An 18,183-nucleotide genomic window follows, 5' to 3' on the forward strand; every position below is an offset into this window, starting at 1 on the left:
CTGTCTGCAGTCTTCTGCCTCAATAATGTGTGCTGATATGAACTAAAAAGGCATTTTGTATGTCTCACGTTGCTGAGTGTCTTCTGGAATCTATGAGTATTTGACCTCCTCTGGCTTTCATTTACTTCAGTGTAAAAATGAAGTGATGTTTTCAGTATGCAGAATCCATGATTGCCTTTCTTTGTGGAAGTAAATTAAATGTTTATTTTCAAAACCTCTCAAAATTAAGTTCAACTCAGATATCTAAAATTGAATTTGAATAATTTTTCTATGTTCTTTGCAAGGATGCAGGATATGTTTTCATCATTTTTAAGTGTTCTTTTCCAGATTTGGGAGTAAGGGAAGGACAAACTATCTTAAGTTAATTAGGTTTTAAAGCTTTATAGTTATGATGGAAAATTTTAACTAGATATTTGCATAAGAATAGATATACTGTACTTTAAAAAATTGCATTTTTTAAATGGATTAAATACCTATTATTTCCCTTAAAAAGGCATTTCCATGGTGTATACTCATTTGTACTCTCTCAAGCCCATTATGCTTAAAGGTAGATAAGAAAAAGTGGCTTCTTTTTCCTGATCTGGTAGCTCACACATTCCAGTGCTTCTAATCAACAGATTTCCATTTCAGCCAAGTAGCTATGAAAAGTATGGCTGTTCTAGACAAGGGTCTGCACCTCCATGGGATAACTTTTAGAGAGTAACTGTTTTAAAAGACCGAAAACTGCTAAGGTAGAGAAAGGTGCATCTGCAGTTGCAAGCTGTGACTAGCATAAGGAAATGAGCTGCTGCTTACTCGGATATGTATGTCTCCTGCCAACAGGATTAACATATTTTATATGTGTCTTTGTTTCTTCTCAATGTATTAAACTGATAAATAGAAAGACATTGGCTCCCTAAACATCAATAATCCCCATGAGCAGGCTTACTTTAGAAGTAGGGAACTTATATTAAGTTGTGCTTGGTTGTAAGCGCAGGAGAGATTATCTTTCATGCTGACAGCTCAAACACTTAAATCCATGGTGTCCTTTGGCAATACTCCTAAACAATCAGTTCTGTCAAATTAATCACAATAGTATAGTAAAGGATCCACACTGTCAGAGATCCATACTGGTGGCTTGTCCCTGAGGAACTACATGTATTTCATTCTTCATACTGGCTCATTCCTAGTCTTTTTCCAAGAAAAAAAAATTCCCTGAGTTTTGTACATAATTTGGTTATCTCATCTCCTTAGGATGGACTTGTTTGATGCAACACAATGGGTTTTAAAATATAAAAACCTACTCAAACTGTTGTCACAGCATTTTTTCACAAAACCAGTGTGTAAAATAGGTTGTTTTTTTTTTGTTGGGTTTTTTTTTTTTTTAACTAGAAGTACACTATGTTTAAGTCATGGTATTTGTTTTGGAGTTTCTGATAGGACAACTATAGCATATATAAAATGTAGTTACATATAGGTGGTTGAAAATGAAATGTTTAAATTGTGTCCCAAGTGAGGCTATCCTTTATTAGGAGCATAAAAGTTTGCATAAAATCAGTAAAACATTGTTCATTGACTTGACTAGTGCTTTCTTAATACAAATAAATCAGGATATCTTCAGGTTCATTTCTTTGAGTCTCCACACTGCTCTCTTTTACTCCTCCCATCTCAATCACATTAAATGGAGTTGAGCGATCATCCTTGAATAGGGACTGCATTCATCTTTTAGCTGTTTCTTTCCAGGCATGTGTGCGAGTGGAAAAGAAAGTAGGCTGTTGTGGGAAGGTGGGATAGGATAGATTTTACACTATTTTTATGCAATTGCGCTATATATTTTATACCAAAGTGTTATTTTTATATCTGTTCATTTGTTCATGTTTTGCTGCTTTGTGAGTTACTGATGCTGTTGCAGAATGGTCTGTGAAAATCTAATTGCATTTTAAAAGTGCTTTCGTTAGAATGTTTAATTAGAGTGTTTTGGTAAATGGTGCTTTGTGCTGTTCAAGCATCCCTCTTCAGAAAAGACTGTGGCAATTTACTATTAGTGTCATTAGTGCAATGAGTACCCCAGAGCATAAAAAACATACGTGCCTTTGGTGATCCTACATTTGGAACAGTTTTCAAATACTTTGGTTCACAGATCTCAGACATACTGTCACTGCCCCATTACTTAAACCACCATTGTGTCATTTCAAAATGATTTTTCTCCGTGTGATGAGCCTTGTGATGTTGGCAGTCAACAGAGGATTATTTTTAAACAATGTTTGAAGTGGCCTTTAGAGTGTCATTAAGGCTGTTCTACCAAACCTATGCTGGAAGGGAGCTCTTAATGACAGGGAGCCCTCGACCTATGTGGGTGCCCTAATGGCATGTGTGTCGAATCACTTTCTGGCTCCAGTGTTAAACAGAAGTATCATCCCAAACAGGCAGAAATTCATGATGTTAAATATCAGTCTCCATTTGTAAGAAATGTCCCAAAAAACAGATTTCACAGTTGAGCATATTTTAAACCCATTTGGTGTGTAACTGATTATGTTGTAGATCAGTGAGAATCACTCTTGAGAAGTCATTCTCCTTATTCCAGAAAAAAACACTTTTTTCATAGAGTAGTGGTGAATGTTCAAGTAGTAAATATTGATTTGATCGTTCATTTCCGTGTGTTAGTTTTGTCACGAACAATGTAGTCATTTTGTTGGAGTTTCTTTGTGTGGTGTTTCCAGATACCTTCATCAAAGTGTCGTGTCTACTGGAATGAAGAGAGATTCTGTGTTTCATTTCTTCTGAAGAGACTGACTCCACTGCAGGAGCCGTGGAAGCTGAGCTGCAGCCCAGCTTCATGCATCTCAACTGTTCCTAAATAAATGCTTTTTTATTACTTTTATCAGGGCCAGCCAGGACTCCTTGGATCTCAGGGGTTCCCTGGGCCACCAGGATTGATGGGGATCCCAGGACTGCAAGGTCCTAAAGGTCACAAAGGTGAAAGAGGACATCCAGGAATAAGTGGGCCCAAAGGAGAAACGGTAACTTTTGAATATCAGATGTTTCAGCTAATGAGCAAAGTACTGGATGGAACATCATTTTAATTGTGCTGTTTCTCTTTAGGGGCAAAGAGGAGTTACTGGTTTCCCAGGGGCAGATGGCGTTCCTGTAAGTAGCTGGTTACCTCATGTTTAAGAAACCACCAACTGCAAATATGGCAGACTGTTTTAATGCCTTTGTACTTTAATGTGTCTGGTCTGAGTTCTGTATCAGCCACGTACGCACTGTTAAGCAAAGGGCATTTGCTGAAGTAAGTGGAAATGCAGATGCTCAACAACAGGACAAAATCTGTGCTCCTGCTTATTCCCTCTGATAATTAAGGTCCTTTTGCTTTGTCTTATGGAAAAATCCCCTTGTAAAAAAAGGACGAAAAAGGAAGGAAATTCCCTGTGTCCCTAGAGGTTACCCAGAAAAGTATGTTATTTTATAGGAACAACATGTGAGATAAGGACTTCACATCTCTTAGGCTTGTGAGCGAAGGACACCACTGGGTCATGCCATAATTATTTCAGAGTTGTAAAGCATGTAGAAAGACCAATAATTGTAACCATTGTTATGTGGTTTGTATCTCATACAGCATGCATGAGATGGTCTTAAGAAAACTATTTAATACCTAACTTTGAACAAATTGTTCAGGTCCATGAATCTGAAACATTCAAAGAGGAAAACCGGGTAAAGTTCACAGCTCAGTATTTTCCCAGCTTACACTTCTTTACATCTTGTGTCATAAAATAACAAAGAAATCTGAGTCATTGGAATCCCTGGACAGAGTTCCCAGGCTTGGGTTTCCTTTGTTGTGCTCCCTGACACCAGGGCCTTGCTCTGCAACCCACACATCCACATCCACTCGGCTTTCACCCTTTTTTGTTTCCTGAAAAACTCTGTATTGAGTTTCAGGGCTTTCTCCTCTCTCCTCTCTCTCCTTATCACTCTTAAAAGAAAATCAGAAGACCGTCTTTCCCATTCCTATGCAAACTTTTGTAGCCTGTAATTTCATTTATCTCATCCCATCATGCTGAGTTGTTTTTCAGTGCTACATCTTCCTGTCAGTATATCACTCTCCTGCAAAGCTCTGTGTTACTATATCTGGACAGATTCTGCTAGCTGAGAAAGTTTTCTTTTTCAGTCCTGCTTTCACAACCTCTGCAATTGCATTGTGGGGGATAAATACCTTCAGATATTACTTGAATCTGCATGCTCATTGTTTACTGCCCTCAAGCCCCTTGCCCTTCCCATCTGATTATGTTCACCAATGAATTTTCTTAGGCCAAGACATAACACTGACCATCAGAAGGCACTTAGGCACATAAATGAACTGTAACAGCAGAGTACTAGGATATGGGGCTGGAGACCAAAGGAGGATGGTGACAAGCATGAGTCTGTTGTGGAGTGAGGAATGCAGGTACTTGATGGAGCTAGGAAAGGGCATGGACAGATTTCTTTTTCTTCTAAGCAGGGGAGTGGAAGCAAAGATAAAACCTGCTCTAGGTAGCGAAGAAGAAATAAATGTGTTCTGTTTATGTTAGTTTCTGTTTTTCCTGACTGGGCCCCCTGGAAGAAAGCAGCTCAAGGGCTGAATTGCTTCTCATCAATCCTAGTGCAAACCAGTAGTAACTGCAATTAAGTTGAACATAAGTACTGCAATGGAAACCCATTATAAGGCAGGAGTAACTTTTCCCTGCTTTCCTGTATCTCAGAGGTTCAATGCGGAGCTTCTGCAGTGCCCTCAGCACCCTTAGTTTGAATCCCTCCGGTTTCTTCCCATCTCTGTACTTTCAGCTTCATCATGGCACTCAACCAAGCTCCAGAGGCATCACTGATTTTTCCCTAGCTTGGAAGCTATTCAAAGCCAGTAATGAACCTTTCTTCCCACTCCTCCAGTGTGAAGCACTGAAATTCTGAACAAAACCATTTCTTGGTGACTCCCTGCACAGCAGTTTCATCTGGCTTAGTTCTTTGCTTAACAGAGACTGTATTGAACATAGCTTTCTTACCCTTTCTGAAAGGTCCTTCACTACTCATGCTGTCTGGGGCATATGGTTCAGGCTGCAGCTATATTAAAAAAAGGCACTGTCTGTTTCTTTCTTTGAAAATCATAGTTTCCCATGGATCCAAGCCTTGGGCTTAATGTGAGAATGTCTAAATACTGTGTGACTACAGGAAAAGGAAAACTAGAAACAGATGGATAGATAAACACTTTTTTTTTTCCTCAACAGGGTCATCCAGGGCAGCCGGGATCAAGGGGGAAGCCAGGTCATGATGGCTGTAATGGGACAGTAGGTGACCCAGGTGACCCAGGAACACCAGGACACTCTGGTTTCCCTGGTACCATTGTAAGTAGCTGATACCAAATAAATACGTGAAGCAAAGATCATTACTGAAATGAATTTCACACAAGTGTGTGTTGGAAACAGTTGGAACAGGAGATGCCTTTTGGCACAGCAGAGCATCGAGCATCCTCGTGGACCTACCATAGATGTGCCCTGTAATGCTTAGGGCTGACAGGTCTGCTCGGAGCTGTACCTGTCATGTAGGTCCTGCAGGAAGATTACTTCAGGAAAACGCGTACAATTCCTGATTAAAGTAACCTTTTCCTTCCCTACCTCATGCCCAGCATACTGGCTTTCTGTGAAGCAGTAGGTAGGATCATGCTGAGGTGAGCACTGGAGCTCCTGGATTTACTAGCCCATACGTCAGCCCTGATGAGCCACTGCTCTAGCTGTGATGTGCTCCTGTAATAATATCACAGTAACAGGGAGTTCTTCCCCCCATATCTTAAATCCATTTTCTTATGTACCACGAGGGTTCATACTCGTTTGTAAATCACAAATTTCCAGAGTTAAATATAGTCTCTACCTTTAAACAGTGATGCGTACATACTCATGAAAAGCCTTACAAATATTTTTAATTACTCTTAACTGATTATGTGTTTGCAGACAATGAGATTTTACTCTTTTTTTGCTCACAACCAGGGAGTTCAAGGACCAAAGGGCCAGAAGGGGGAGCCCTATGTACTGCCACCAGACATTGCCAGCCGACATCGGGTATGTGTGCAGCTCCTGTGAACTGATGAATTATCAATCCGTGCTCAGTAAGGTTTTAAAAATGGGTGGAGAGTGAATTTTCCTCACATTCTGGATGAAATGTTCCCAGAGACCCACTTGGATTCTGTGTAGGTTTTTCCAGGCAGCTTCTGCTCTCTGATTACAGCAAAGCCTGTCTGATATCTTTGGAAGTAATGTCCACTCACTTGCAAGGACTTCCAGTCTTTGTGGATGGATTGCAAATACAATCGGACAAATGCAATAACTTGTCAATTAAAAAATGTTTTTAAGATTGTGCTTTTAAATACAAGTTCAAGTATTGTGGTTCAAGTATTATCTTCTTTATTCAATGGCTATCTTTATATCATTTGTGGTAAAATCATTCCTATGTCCAAGGTTTGTCCATTAAATGATTCTAGTTGATATTATCACCCTTTCTTTATAACTTCCATGAAGGAGTTTGGTTAACTTGTGATAAAATATGATTCAATATATTATTTAGTTATATAGAAAATTTCAAGTATTCTTATGGATGCTTTTACGTTATCTAATCCTTAAAACTTGTTTTTTAATTATATATATCTTTTTCTCATATGTATAGTTTTGTATAATTTGAAAATATCAAATAATAATAAGTGCTTACATTTACTGTTAGAGTATAAATTGTGACAAATCTAAATACAAAACCTACATCTGATCTGTTCTGAGCACTCAATGGATCTGCTGGAGTTCATTTGTGTATACTTTGTGCCAGTGATGATTGCCAAAATATATCTTTCTGTTGACATACTTGTAGCAGTGATTTTTAATGGATTCTTTTCCAATCAGAAACTTCTTAAGTTCTGATCACTTGTTAGCACTTAATAATGATTACAGAATTGCTCAAGTATTTTGCAATCAAAGATAGATACTTGCACCTGTAGCGTTCCACAAATTATTCCATTAACTAAAGTCAAGTTAACAAGATATATAAAAAATTTCAGTTACTATTCAAAATGATTGAAAGTGTCTGGCCTGAAGACTGCATTATTTATGGACGTTGGAAAGTCTTTGCACTAGAACATTTTTGGATCCAATTTCCAAAAACATTTCAACATGTACTGCAGTTAAAATATGTGGTCACTGAAAACAGTATGTTCCAAGTGCTTTTCAGTGACTCAGAAGAGAATCTAAATGATTTGGTAATTCCCATGCAACTCATGAAAAATGAGCTTGTACATTGCAGCTAAGGTTGTATATCTGATTATGCTACTGGTTGGATATGTCTTTCAAAATGTATTGAACATGGTCTGTTGTCTATCTCAGCCTTGCAGTTTGGTTCTCTAACTTCCCTAGTCAACTTTGTACTCACCAACTATATTGTATGCAACTGTACTATACGTAGAATGTGTAAAATCAATCTATGGTAAAGCACATTAGGTTATGTCAAAATATTCATTGAATGTGTCTGTATATAAGGATTTGTATAGATTATATGTTATGATTATTTTAAAAACCTTTTGAAATAACAAAACTTAATGAGAAAATATTTAATTTTGTATTTCTTATTTAGTGCATTTTTTACTTCTTTGTTTTCTTTAGGGGGAGCCTGGGGATCCAGGATTCAGTGGTTTTCCGGTAAGTAGTATTATAGCAAACTGTAATACACTGTCAGTAATAACTGACATCAGAACAGCATTAACTGATGTTTGTGTGTTTGGTTTTCTATTTAAAGGGACCTCCCGGTACACTGGGTATTCAAGGACCTATTGGTCCAAGAGGAGTGCCAGGAAGACCAGTAAGTGTGTTTAAAATACTTTCTGTAGGAAATTAACCTAATGGAAGAATCATGTCAGCAAGATCCATTATATTAGATTGCAGAGTAGCAAATGAAGTGAAAAAATGGGTTTAAAAATAACAAGTATGTGTCCTTGGATACAAAACCTTGAAAAAAGCTCTGAGACTCTGATTCTACAGTGATGAGTACTGCACAAAGAAGTGCAATACTTTCTTTCACCTTGTGTTGCCCGAGGCTCTTGATTTATATTGTATTTCTTTAACTTCCTTGAGTGTCTTGTTTGACAAGTTCATTGAATGCAGTCCATTTAGGTATCTGTGACCCTCTACACTGAGTTATCAAAGATATTAGAATCTAAATATCATCTTTCTGCTCATAAATGATATTTTATTAGCATTAGTTAACTTTTCTCATTAGTTTTTGGAAAACTTTTTCAGTCATTTTTATCAAAAGTCAATGTTTACAGCATTGGAATTGACAACTGCTGCTGAATATTTCTTAGAGGAGATTATGTTCTCTCCTTATATCATTTTCTACATTTCTTATTTGCCATGCTTAATGATTTTATGGGTGAAAACAGATGTTCAAATTCAGTGTACTTTGTTTTTTTCAGGCTTTCTTTATTTTCCTGTAAGAAACTTAATAGCATTTACTTGCTTTTTTTTTTTTCTGTTTGCTTTTCAAATCTGCTCTACATCACTGATTTTGGGAAAACAACAACAACAACAGGGCTTCTTAAACAGCCTCCATACTCATCTTCCCCTCAAAAAATTCTAGGACTAAATTCATAGCATGCTAAGCCTTCCCAAAGTTCATTTTCCACAGTGTCTGTAATATCATCTGGAGCAAGCTGCACCATATATTTCTCCTCTGGACCTATTGAAATGAAATCTCCACAGTCCTTAAGTTATTGTTTGTCTATAATGAATCCTTCAATTTCATGAGCTTCACACAGCCTACAATGACTTATATTCACAGTACACTGTAGTCCAACCCACAATGTTGCAATCATGGCAACATCTCTTTTGAACACTGCCACAGTAAATGCATCCCAACTATCTCCTGCTCTTAACAAAACGGATACATCTTTGTAATGCTAAAGCTGTGATTCTCCTTTGGGAAGGACCTAGGAAATGCTTCCAGGTTAGTAATGTTCTATTTTCTTGAATCCTAGATCCCACGCGGAGGCAAATGTGCCTCCCCCAAATTCCTGGAGAGCATCCAATGGTGGATGCCTGCACAGTGCCTCTTACCTGTAGATTAGGCAGTGGCTCATAGACTGCTTGACTAATCAGAACAAGTCTATTGTTTATTCACACAAAGATACACACCAAGACAGAGATACATAGGAAGCACAGTTCTTGCCTGAACATTATGATTTGCACTTGCAAGTTGAGGTTGATTTTGCATAACCCAAGTTGCACCCGCTTTGGAGCTCCACATGTGGACAGTTCCATCTGCAGCTCTCTTTTATTATTTCTCTTATTTGCCATCTTCTTCTCTGAAAAGCCCGTGCTTCTTATTCACCCCACCTCTCCCACATTTGACTTTTTTTTAATGTTTAGAGCCCTTTGGAGCCCATTAACTACCATAAATAACTGAAGCGATACAAGTTGTCTTTCTAATCAATAGCTTTCCTACTTGTAAAACTTTCCTCATCTTGTAGAACTATGGCAGCATTTTTTCTGTTACAGTTTCATTTCTCACTGTCTTCCTTTGATACCATTTTGTACAGCACCAAATTGGTAATCTAAGATGCATATAGTAGTTCAACACCCTTTGCACACCAATATCGTACCAAGACGCCAGTCTAGCGTTGTGTCTAGTCTATGTATGAACATAAAATGTTAACAAACCAGGATCCAAAAGCATAAGTTCTTACTGCTTGAAATAAAAATGGAATTTAATTATGTCTAAGCTGGGAGACTTTATTCTGTTAGGAGAGATTACTGTATGACTTAGAAGGGTATTTTTCAGAGCAGTAACACAGCTAATGTAGTGATGTTAGTACACTAAGTGCTAAGGAATACACTGCCTTCCAAATACACACTTGTATTTCCAGCACAGAGTAACTGAGCTCCTGCATCCTTGATTACAAAGCAACAATTAACTTCCTTCCCCCTACTGTATTTCTCTAGGGACCACCAGGGCCCCCAGGACCACAAGGACCACAAGTAAGTCTTTGTGTCTAAGTCATTCCTGTTGGTTTTGTGTCACTATGGTTTATCCAAGACTCACTTGAAGGCAGTAAAATAAAGAACCACAGGCCACTCCAAAGGCTGTGTAGCACAAGACTTCTTGTGTTGGCTGCATACCACAAGAAATTAATCTTACACTGGATCAGCTACCCTGAAACGATTAAACCAGTTCTAGAGCCTGATTTAATTTGCTACTGTAGTCACGGTAGCTTCCCCATGAACAGAGAAACCTTGCCATCTGTGCAATATTCAATTATATCTCAGCTGAAAAAATATATGAGTTAATTCTTCTGACTCACCTGAGTATTTTTATTCAACGTCTACTAAAAAGTTTGCAAAGGATGTGTTTGGTCTTTACTCAGTGAATGACTCAAAGTCTGTTAACACTGGTATCATAAGATTTCAGTTAAAGTCACCTTTCTGAATGTTTAGGTCTATAAAAATACCTTGTAGTTCTCTAAAATTGCTTTAAGTTAAAACATGACTATTTCTTAATTACATTTCTTCAGTGGCATCCTACAGAATTCTAAATCTGAAAAGCCCTTTCAGAATGTTTACATTTAAACTGTACATCAGAAAACAGAGTTGTACTTTTTGTAAACCCTGACCTATTGCTTTTACAGGGCAACAGAGGCCTTGGCTTCTATGGAGAAAAAGGTGAACAGGTAAAGGAAAACTAATGAATTAGTATCACTAAAGAAGCGCAGGTTGATACTGTTTGCTATTTATTAAGGAATCTGTTTTAAATACTCTCTTAATTTGTGATTTCATTGCATAACATCAGTAGAAAAACAAACAAGTATAGCTTTGAAATTAACAATAATCTGCATAACAAATGTCATAGCTGAACTAACTTCTGCATGTCCTGGTCTAACTGTGCCCTCATTTACACCAAGACAAATCAGAAGTAATATTTCTGAAATGTATAGAGCCAGACTTCCTTATATAAGGCAATAACCTTTACACTTATTCTGGAAACATACACGGCAAGAGCAAGTATCACTTTATGTTTGTTTATCCCAGCACAAAATAAATTTGTTTCTTGCCATCAATTTATTTAGAGATTTAGAACTTTATTCTTAGCAGGGGAATATCTGCATTAGTCTTTTTCCATTCACCTTCCATTCCACTCATCACGCTGTGCAGATCAACAACTTGACAAGGTATTGTAACTGTTAGTAGATATACCTTTATGGTTTTCCTGCAGGGCTCCCCAGGTCCTCCAGGTCCACCCGGGCTTCCCACAAGAGAACTGATCGGTGTCCCCACTGACAAACACAAGGTAAGTACAGAATACTTTGCCAAAATGCAAGAATAATTAAGAGCCCAACACTATCAAAACTAAAATATCATAGAAATGGGCATATATGTACAGTGCTTAGAAGAGATTAGTTCTTCAGGTCAATTTTGCTGCTTTCCTGTAGCTTGAATCCTGAAGTATTTACTGCAACTATGGTGGCTATTCAGAGAGCACTTCTCACAAGCAATGACTAGAGATGCCTTAGCAAACTTGTTCTTTCTGTTTAAATAAACCCTAGTATGCAACTACTGGCGATCACTGACATCTTCTGGTTCTACAAACAGAAATACCAGCTGAGAAATCGTTTAGTATCTCTTTCTCCGTAATAATGAATGAAATTATCATGCTGTAAGATACATGTTTTCAGGGAAGCAACATGAGCTGTTATGTATGTTTATGTAAGGTTTCTCTATGGCGCAGATGTTCGTATGCCTACAATTAAGGCTTGTCCATACATGTTGGAGAAATCCTCTACAGAAAGACACAGCTCTTGTTTCTGTTGGGAACAGAAATTCTCATACTCTATATAAATATTTTCTGTGTTGAACACGAATCCAGACCAGTAAGTAGTCCTTAATCCTGAATTTGAAGTCACAAAGTTCACATGGCTCATACCATTTCTGCAGAGAGATAAATAAACTGGTTTGATACTGAAAGATCAAAAAATGTCTTTGGTGCCAAGCTAGAATTTCCTTGACTAGGGAGAGATGTCTGCATATGAGCTTCTTCTCTGGACGGCTTTATAGTCAATGGAGAGATAGATAGAGTGAGTTGATTTTAGGCTGTGATTTGTCTTGTCCTAAAGGAATTACTACATCTGATCAGATAATTCACAGATAAGCAATAAGTAAATCTGATATAAGATGCACACCTCACACAGGCATCTTACAAACAGGCCTGGAAATATCCTAAGGTGTTCAAATTCCTAGAGGCATTTTCAGAAAAATTATCAAATATACAAAAAAAAGCAACTTTTTTTTTTTAAACGAAAACAGACCTTATGTATGACAAATATACCAATAAAGAGACAAGAATGGTGGTTTTTCTCTTGATGAACATTTTTCACTTCATATTTTAAAAAAAGTTATTAAAGTTATTTTAGAAGTTATTAAAATGTGAATGTCTAAAATATCTGAACACTTTTCTTCATTTCTAGGGGGAAAGAGGAGACCCTGGACAAAAAGGAGAAGCTGGATTTCCAGTAAGTCAAGTGGAGAACACCAAAGACAAATAATAAATCAGAATTAATACTTGTGTATTCTTCATTGACATTATGTAATACAGTTATGGAACAACGTTATCAGAGGCACTAGTTCTGATGCTTTAGAAAACCTAAACAACAATATGATGTCTAAGAACTCCACAGTGCAATCCATCATTCTTTTACTGGTTAACCAGTAAGATTTTCCCTCGCTCATTTTTTAATTTTAGCCTTAACTATTAATAGATCTCTTCACTACTGCTGGTCTATAATGCTTAAAAATTATGTTAAATTCCATTAAGTAATTATGTATGGAAATTTTCTCAGACTTCTCTCCAACGCATGCAGACTTTTGGCCTCATAAGTCTGTTGACTGTGAAAGTAATCCCATGTGTTGCTGTATCATTTAGAGCTGTCAACCAAGCTTGACTGAATGTGGTTTAGTTAACTCACATGCAATCTCTAGTCTGTCTAAATAGCTTTGTTACTGAGCCATTCCTTTTTACTTCCCAGAGTGGTTTAAAATACAGCCTTCACCAATTAGGGATGCCTCACTGGGCATTTTGCAGACCTTTATTTTCTTAGATGGTCTAGTCAACTTCCCAGTGAGGTTATGGGAGAAAGCTGCAGTCTGAATCTGGCTGCAGTTCCTATCCAGTTTTTCTGCTGTTGGTCAGAATTTACACACGCAGAATTTTGCTGTGACTCTATTAGGAAAACAGTTGATTTTTGTACTGATGTAACAGAGTGGGATATGTTTCTCCCTTTTTTTCTGATAGTACCATGCCTATGTTTGCCAAGTAGTTCTCTCAAGCAACAGTTAGGGCATAAGGTGGATTGCTTACTTGGTTGTATAGCTGAACAATTGATTTGGCTTATGTTTAGAGTCATAGCTACAGAAGAAATCCAGAAGGAGATGATAAGAGGGAAAACCTGTCCTCTCCCTAATATCCTGGTCATGTTACTGTAATGAAGAAAGCATGTTATACTCTAGTTTAAGGATGTTAGATCTCTTACACGCAGACATGATAAAATCATACATGTGTTAAAATCTTATCTTCTTCTGTTTAGCCTTCCATAAAGTTTTTTTGTTTTTTTTTTTTGCACATTATGTAGATACATGCTAAACTGACTGTAATATTTCTAGGGTGTACTTCTTTTTGCTCCTGAAAAAGGTGAAGAAGGGGTAATGGGCTTCCCAGGACAAAGGGTGAGTCACTCTTTGAAGGTAAAATTTGTGCTGCTGAATTTGCAAGTTCAAGCTGAGACTTTGCCTTTAGGAGCAAAACACAGAGTAAGAAGCCACAGAAATGAGAGCTGTTCAGCCCATGTCTTCCATATTGTGGCCAGCTTTGAACTCCCTGATACAGGAAAGGAAAAATGACATTTTGAAATGGTAGCAGGAGAAGGGCCTCACATGACTCACAGATATACAACCACCCTCATTGGGAAGCCTCCTGCATCATTCACCCAAATTTGTGTTCATCTACCACTGCTCCTCCCCTGGTCTGCAGCATAGACTTCATTCCACAGTTTCCATCTTAACCCTCTTTAAAGTGTGGTTAACAAACCCAAGTTTGACTCCAGTTACTGACCCCAGAAGAAAGCAAATTTAAATACTGTTACCTGTAGCATGTATGGATGCTCTCTGGGGGCATTGTTTCTAAAGTGCGTAAACAGAGTAAGAACAGTAGTCAGCATACATTTTTTTAAAATCTCAGGCTCTTTTAAAAACTTAAAACCTTCGTGGTCGATTTACAATTTATTGATTAAGAAGAAGATAAAAATTAAATACCAGATGATTGAACTTCAGATCTTTTCTGTTTGCATCATACATTAATCACATTGAAAAAGTATCTGAATTCTGAGTGTTAGTTTTAAAGCTTCAAAATAATTGTCACATTTATTTTATGTAAGAAATAAAGAATTTGTTATTATGTCATTTCTTGTTTTACTAACTTTAATGTGCTTTCGTAGGGACTGCCTGGTAACGATGGTTTTCCAGGACTCAGTGGAGAAAGAGTGAGTATTCCATACAACTGTTGTTTCCAACACATGTGTAGGCAATCTGTCTGAAAAGTAAACTGCAGAAGACAAATTCTGCATGTAATTACACCAACTGTAGTCTAACAAGCATCATCTGGACTAAAATAGCTTTGTAATTTTGGGTCAGTTCATTTCCTCATGAGTGTGAAAAAATAGTTCTCTAATTAAAGTGTGTTTTACCATTTCAACATGAGCATGTTTTAAAAACACCATGAGCTGTCATTTTCATTGTTCCCATTTCTACTACTACGATTTCTGTAATTTTCTTCCCGCATGCAGAAAGTTATTATTTTGAATAGCTTTCTGCAAACATGGTTGAGATCTGTGTCTATGGTACATTTTGGATATCAAAAGTTAAAAAAAAAAAAAAGAAAGAAGGAAAGTGATAAATACTTCAGTTAAATCTCTGTCCCCATGGACACACACCCAAATATTTAAAATTGCATTTTGTCAGACCAGGAAGAGCTCATACTTTCTGTTTATGCTCAGAAAAGGACCTTTTCAATTAGCATTAGAAAACACTTCTGTGAGATATTCAAATAACTGTGGGATGTATGACTTTTCCATGCTTCTCCATCTTTAGTTGGTTTACAGATTTGTCTTTCCACCAAAGCACAACAGTAATAACATGAAACAGAAGGGACTTGAAGCACAAGAAACATGAAAAGTAACAGTTGTGCAGCTTTTGAATTGATGACAAAACCCGGTGGTGTGGAAGGGAAGACGCTGTCCAAAATACATACGTGGAGAGAGTGATGCAAAGTCCATTAAAGCCAAATGATTGACCTCAACTTAGGGTCATGCTCTGGTGAGAAATGCTCAATGGCTTCCCTTTATTGGAAGCTAGTTTTGGCAACAACGTGTATTGGCTTGGACAAGTATGAAGGGGAATAAGCTGCTCGATTTGCGATTCACAATAACCCCTTTTCTATAGTTTTTTGAATGATTTGATTCTTAAGAAAGAGACCATAGTTGCCCTGTCTGCCTACATTAGATGAAGTAGTTCTTAATTAGAACGTTGCTGCTTCACTTCTAGACCACCAGCTCCACCTAGTGTAAAGAGGTTTTATACTTAACACTTTTTCTGATGGTTTCTCGGGTAGGTGCCATTGATGCATGCAGTTCAGTTTGTAGTATCTTGCTGAGAGCTGTGGAATTTCTAGGGCTTTAAAATTGTGTATATGTCTTGTAGAGCCCACTATGAAAATTCACGCTCTCTGTAGGAGTTGTTCCTACTGTGAAATTCAGGAGGTGCTGTTTTAAATCTAACTAGTGTGAATTCTACAAATCTACTGGCTTTAGTGAAACTACTTCAGCTGGTATCAGTTACAGGATCCAGCCAGTGTTGTCCACTAAGAGCTCATCTTTTTAACACTAGTCCTTTTCCAGAGTACATATGAATATTTTCTATAGAGAGCAAAGGTTCCCAAAAATAACTGAGTAAAATGCATGGATTCTTGCCTCTTCTGTATCAGCATCAATGAAATCTGCTCTTATCTGTGCACCTCCAGCAGCTGAAATATGTCTTCATGTGACAGAATGCATTGTATGGGATCATAGAATATCCCAAGTTGGAAGGGACTCATAAGGATCATCAAGTCCTGGCTCCACAAAGGACCACCCAAAAATCAGACCATATGTCCGAGAGCATAGTCCAGATGCTTCTTGAACTCTGGCAAGCTCAGTGCTGTGCCCACTGCCCCGGGCAGCCTGTTCCATGCCAACCACCCTCTGGTGCAGAACCTTTCCCTAACCCCCAGCTGCCCCTCCCCTGACAGCTCCATGCTGTTCCCTCGGGCCCTGTCGCTGTCCCAGAGAGCAGAGCTCAGCGCTGCCCCTCCACTCGCTGTGAGGAGCTGCAGCCGCCATGAGGCCTCCCCTCAGCTCCTCTGCTCTGGGCTGAGCACACGGAGGGGCTTCAGCCATTCCTTTTACATCTCACTCTCTAGGCCCTTCACCACCTCTTTAGCCCTCCATTGGATGCTCACTAATAGTTTTATGTCATTTTGTACTGTGTTTTTACTACATGTGTTTTAATCCACACACTTTGGATTTCAACCACTTTAAGTGAGTGAAGTGGGTAGAACCTTAAATACTGACACGTTTTCCGTGTTATGGATGGGAATTTCTCTGGATTACAGGATGCCTGTGTGTGAGGTAGATGGATGAAGTCGTGTTCAGGGCTAGTCTCAAGTTCGTCTTGTTAGGTGGGGAGCCCCTCTTTGGCTAAACAGACTAAACACCTGGAAAACTTCAGAGGTCCTGTGTTCTTCAGTGCTATTTTGTTGATTGCTGTTTACATTCCTGTGAAAATATGTGCAGTCATAATGATTCAGTCTCATTTAGTCTTCCTGAAACAGGTTGGCATGTTCTGCCTGCCTGTTCTATGTTTCTCAGGGTTGACCAGCACTGAGGGCATCATCTTTCTCCTCTCCCATCCTTCAGTGTCCAAAGGGGTTGGTGCAAGTGTAGGTGCTCCATCCCTCTGCACTATCAGCAGCACAAGAGCCTGTGCTACAGCTGGGCCCTCTGGCCTTTGACGGGAGCTAGATTTGATCTAACAGATGGAACACCAAAGTACGAGGAGACTTAATGGTATTGCCTGAATTGCTACACACCAGGGAAACAAACTGCTCAGCTCTATTACATACTTCTCATTGTAACACCGGAGGAAGCTGATTGCTGCAGACAGCAAATTTTATTGTCTCTGTGATAAAGGAAAAGGCAACCATTTTTATGTGTATTACAGGGTTTTCCAGGATTTGATGGTCAACCGGGTCAGTATGGTCCTAGAGGAGGCAAGGTACTGCTTTACTTCCGTTTACTAGAAGCGATAATCCGGGTGTAATTTTTCTTTTTCTTCTCTGTGATGTCGTAACAATTGAAGTGTTCCTTGTTATTGTAGAACCAGTTATGTTGTTTATTAACTGAAATGGCTCACATTTCTTAAAAGTTGTGTCAGTGCTTTTGGAATTTTGTTTCTTTGTGTTTCATGGGCCTTTGTTTCCATTTTAAAAGAAATTCTCCAGAATAATACGCTTAAATATGATACTTCACCTTCTGTTCACAGGGGGAGCAGGGCGAGATGGGTCCTCCAGGACCACCTGCCTATGTTCCTTACCGCATTCCAAGAAAAGGTGAGTCTCCTTTGCTTAGATCGCATATCTTAGCCAGGTTTTATCACCTGCTACATAGATCAAAAGCATTAAAGCCTGAGAATTCAACTCCTTCAAAAACTTTGGACTGCTAAACTCTTCTAGAAGTTATAATTATCTTACAAAAGAGTGCCCTAGTTACCTTTTTGCAGGGAGATGGCTTCTTTGTCTCTCCTGCAGAAGCTGGGTTGCTGTACAAAAAGCATCCATACATTCCTTTTTTTCCACGGTGGAAAAAAAACGTTGAGAAAAAAGTAAAGAAAGAAAGTGTCCAGTGAAAGGAAGAAAGGGAGAGTCTGTGTTGTGAGTCTTGTTTCATAGTCTCTGGATAAAATGCAGAGACCATTCATAGTGCCCACAGCCAGCTGGTCTGCAGAACTGTGGTGGCTCTGCTTGGCCAGACTAGAAACAAACATAAAGTGATAAAAGTTTACAAAGGCCAAA

At 38.4% G+C, this 18,183-nt stretch overlaps 1 protein-coding gene across 3 annotated transcripts in view; it reads left to right on the plus strand.

Moving 5' to 3' along the window:
- The window catches only part of COL4A2 (collagen type IV alpha 2 chain), a 138,456-nt gene that overhangs the window by 84,854 nt on the left and 35,419 nt on the right, over positions 1 to 18,183 (plus strand). For all 3 annotated transcript variants that reach the window (XM_021415218.1, XM_021415210.1, XM_021415201.1), the window contains 14 exons: positions 2,865 to 2,999; positions 3,082 to 3,126; positions 5,235 to 5,351; positions 5,991 to 6,062; positions 7,644 to 7,679; positions 7,777 to 7,839; positions 9,978 to 10,013; positions 10,661 to 10,702; positions 11,245 to 11,319; positions 12,494 to 12,538; positions 13,686 to 13,748; positions 14,516 to 14,560; positions 17,334 to 17,387; positions 17,655 to 17,721. In XM_021415218.1, the coding sequence (XP_021270893.1) occupies positions 2,865 to 2,999; positions 3,082 to 3,126; positions 5,235 to 5,351; positions 5,991 to 6,062; positions 7,644 to 7,679; positions 7,777 to 7,839; positions 9,978 to 10,013; positions 10,661 to 10,702; positions 11,245 to 11,319; positions 12,494 to 12,538; positions 13,686 to 13,748; positions 14,516 to 14,560; positions 17,334 to 17,387; positions 17,655 to 17,721 (895 nt within the window). The remainder of the gene's footprint in view (positions 1 to 2,864; positions 3,000 to 3,081; positions 3,127 to 5,234; positions 5,352 to 5,990; positions 6,063 to 7,643; positions 7,680 to 7,776; positions 7,840 to 9,977; positions 10,014 to 10,660; positions 10,703 to 11,244; positions 11,320 to 12,493; positions 12,539 to 13,685; positions 13,749 to 14,515; positions 14,561 to 17,333; positions 17,388 to 17,654; positions 17,722 to 18,183) is intronic.

Source organism: Numida meleagris, chromosome 1 (assembly GCF_002078875.1).
Source record: "Numida meleagris isolate 19003 breed g44 Domestic line chromosome 1, NumMel1.0, whole genome shotgun sequence".
Lineage (NCBI taxonomy): Eukaryota > Metazoa > Chordata > Aves > Galliformes > Numididae > Numida > Numida meleagris.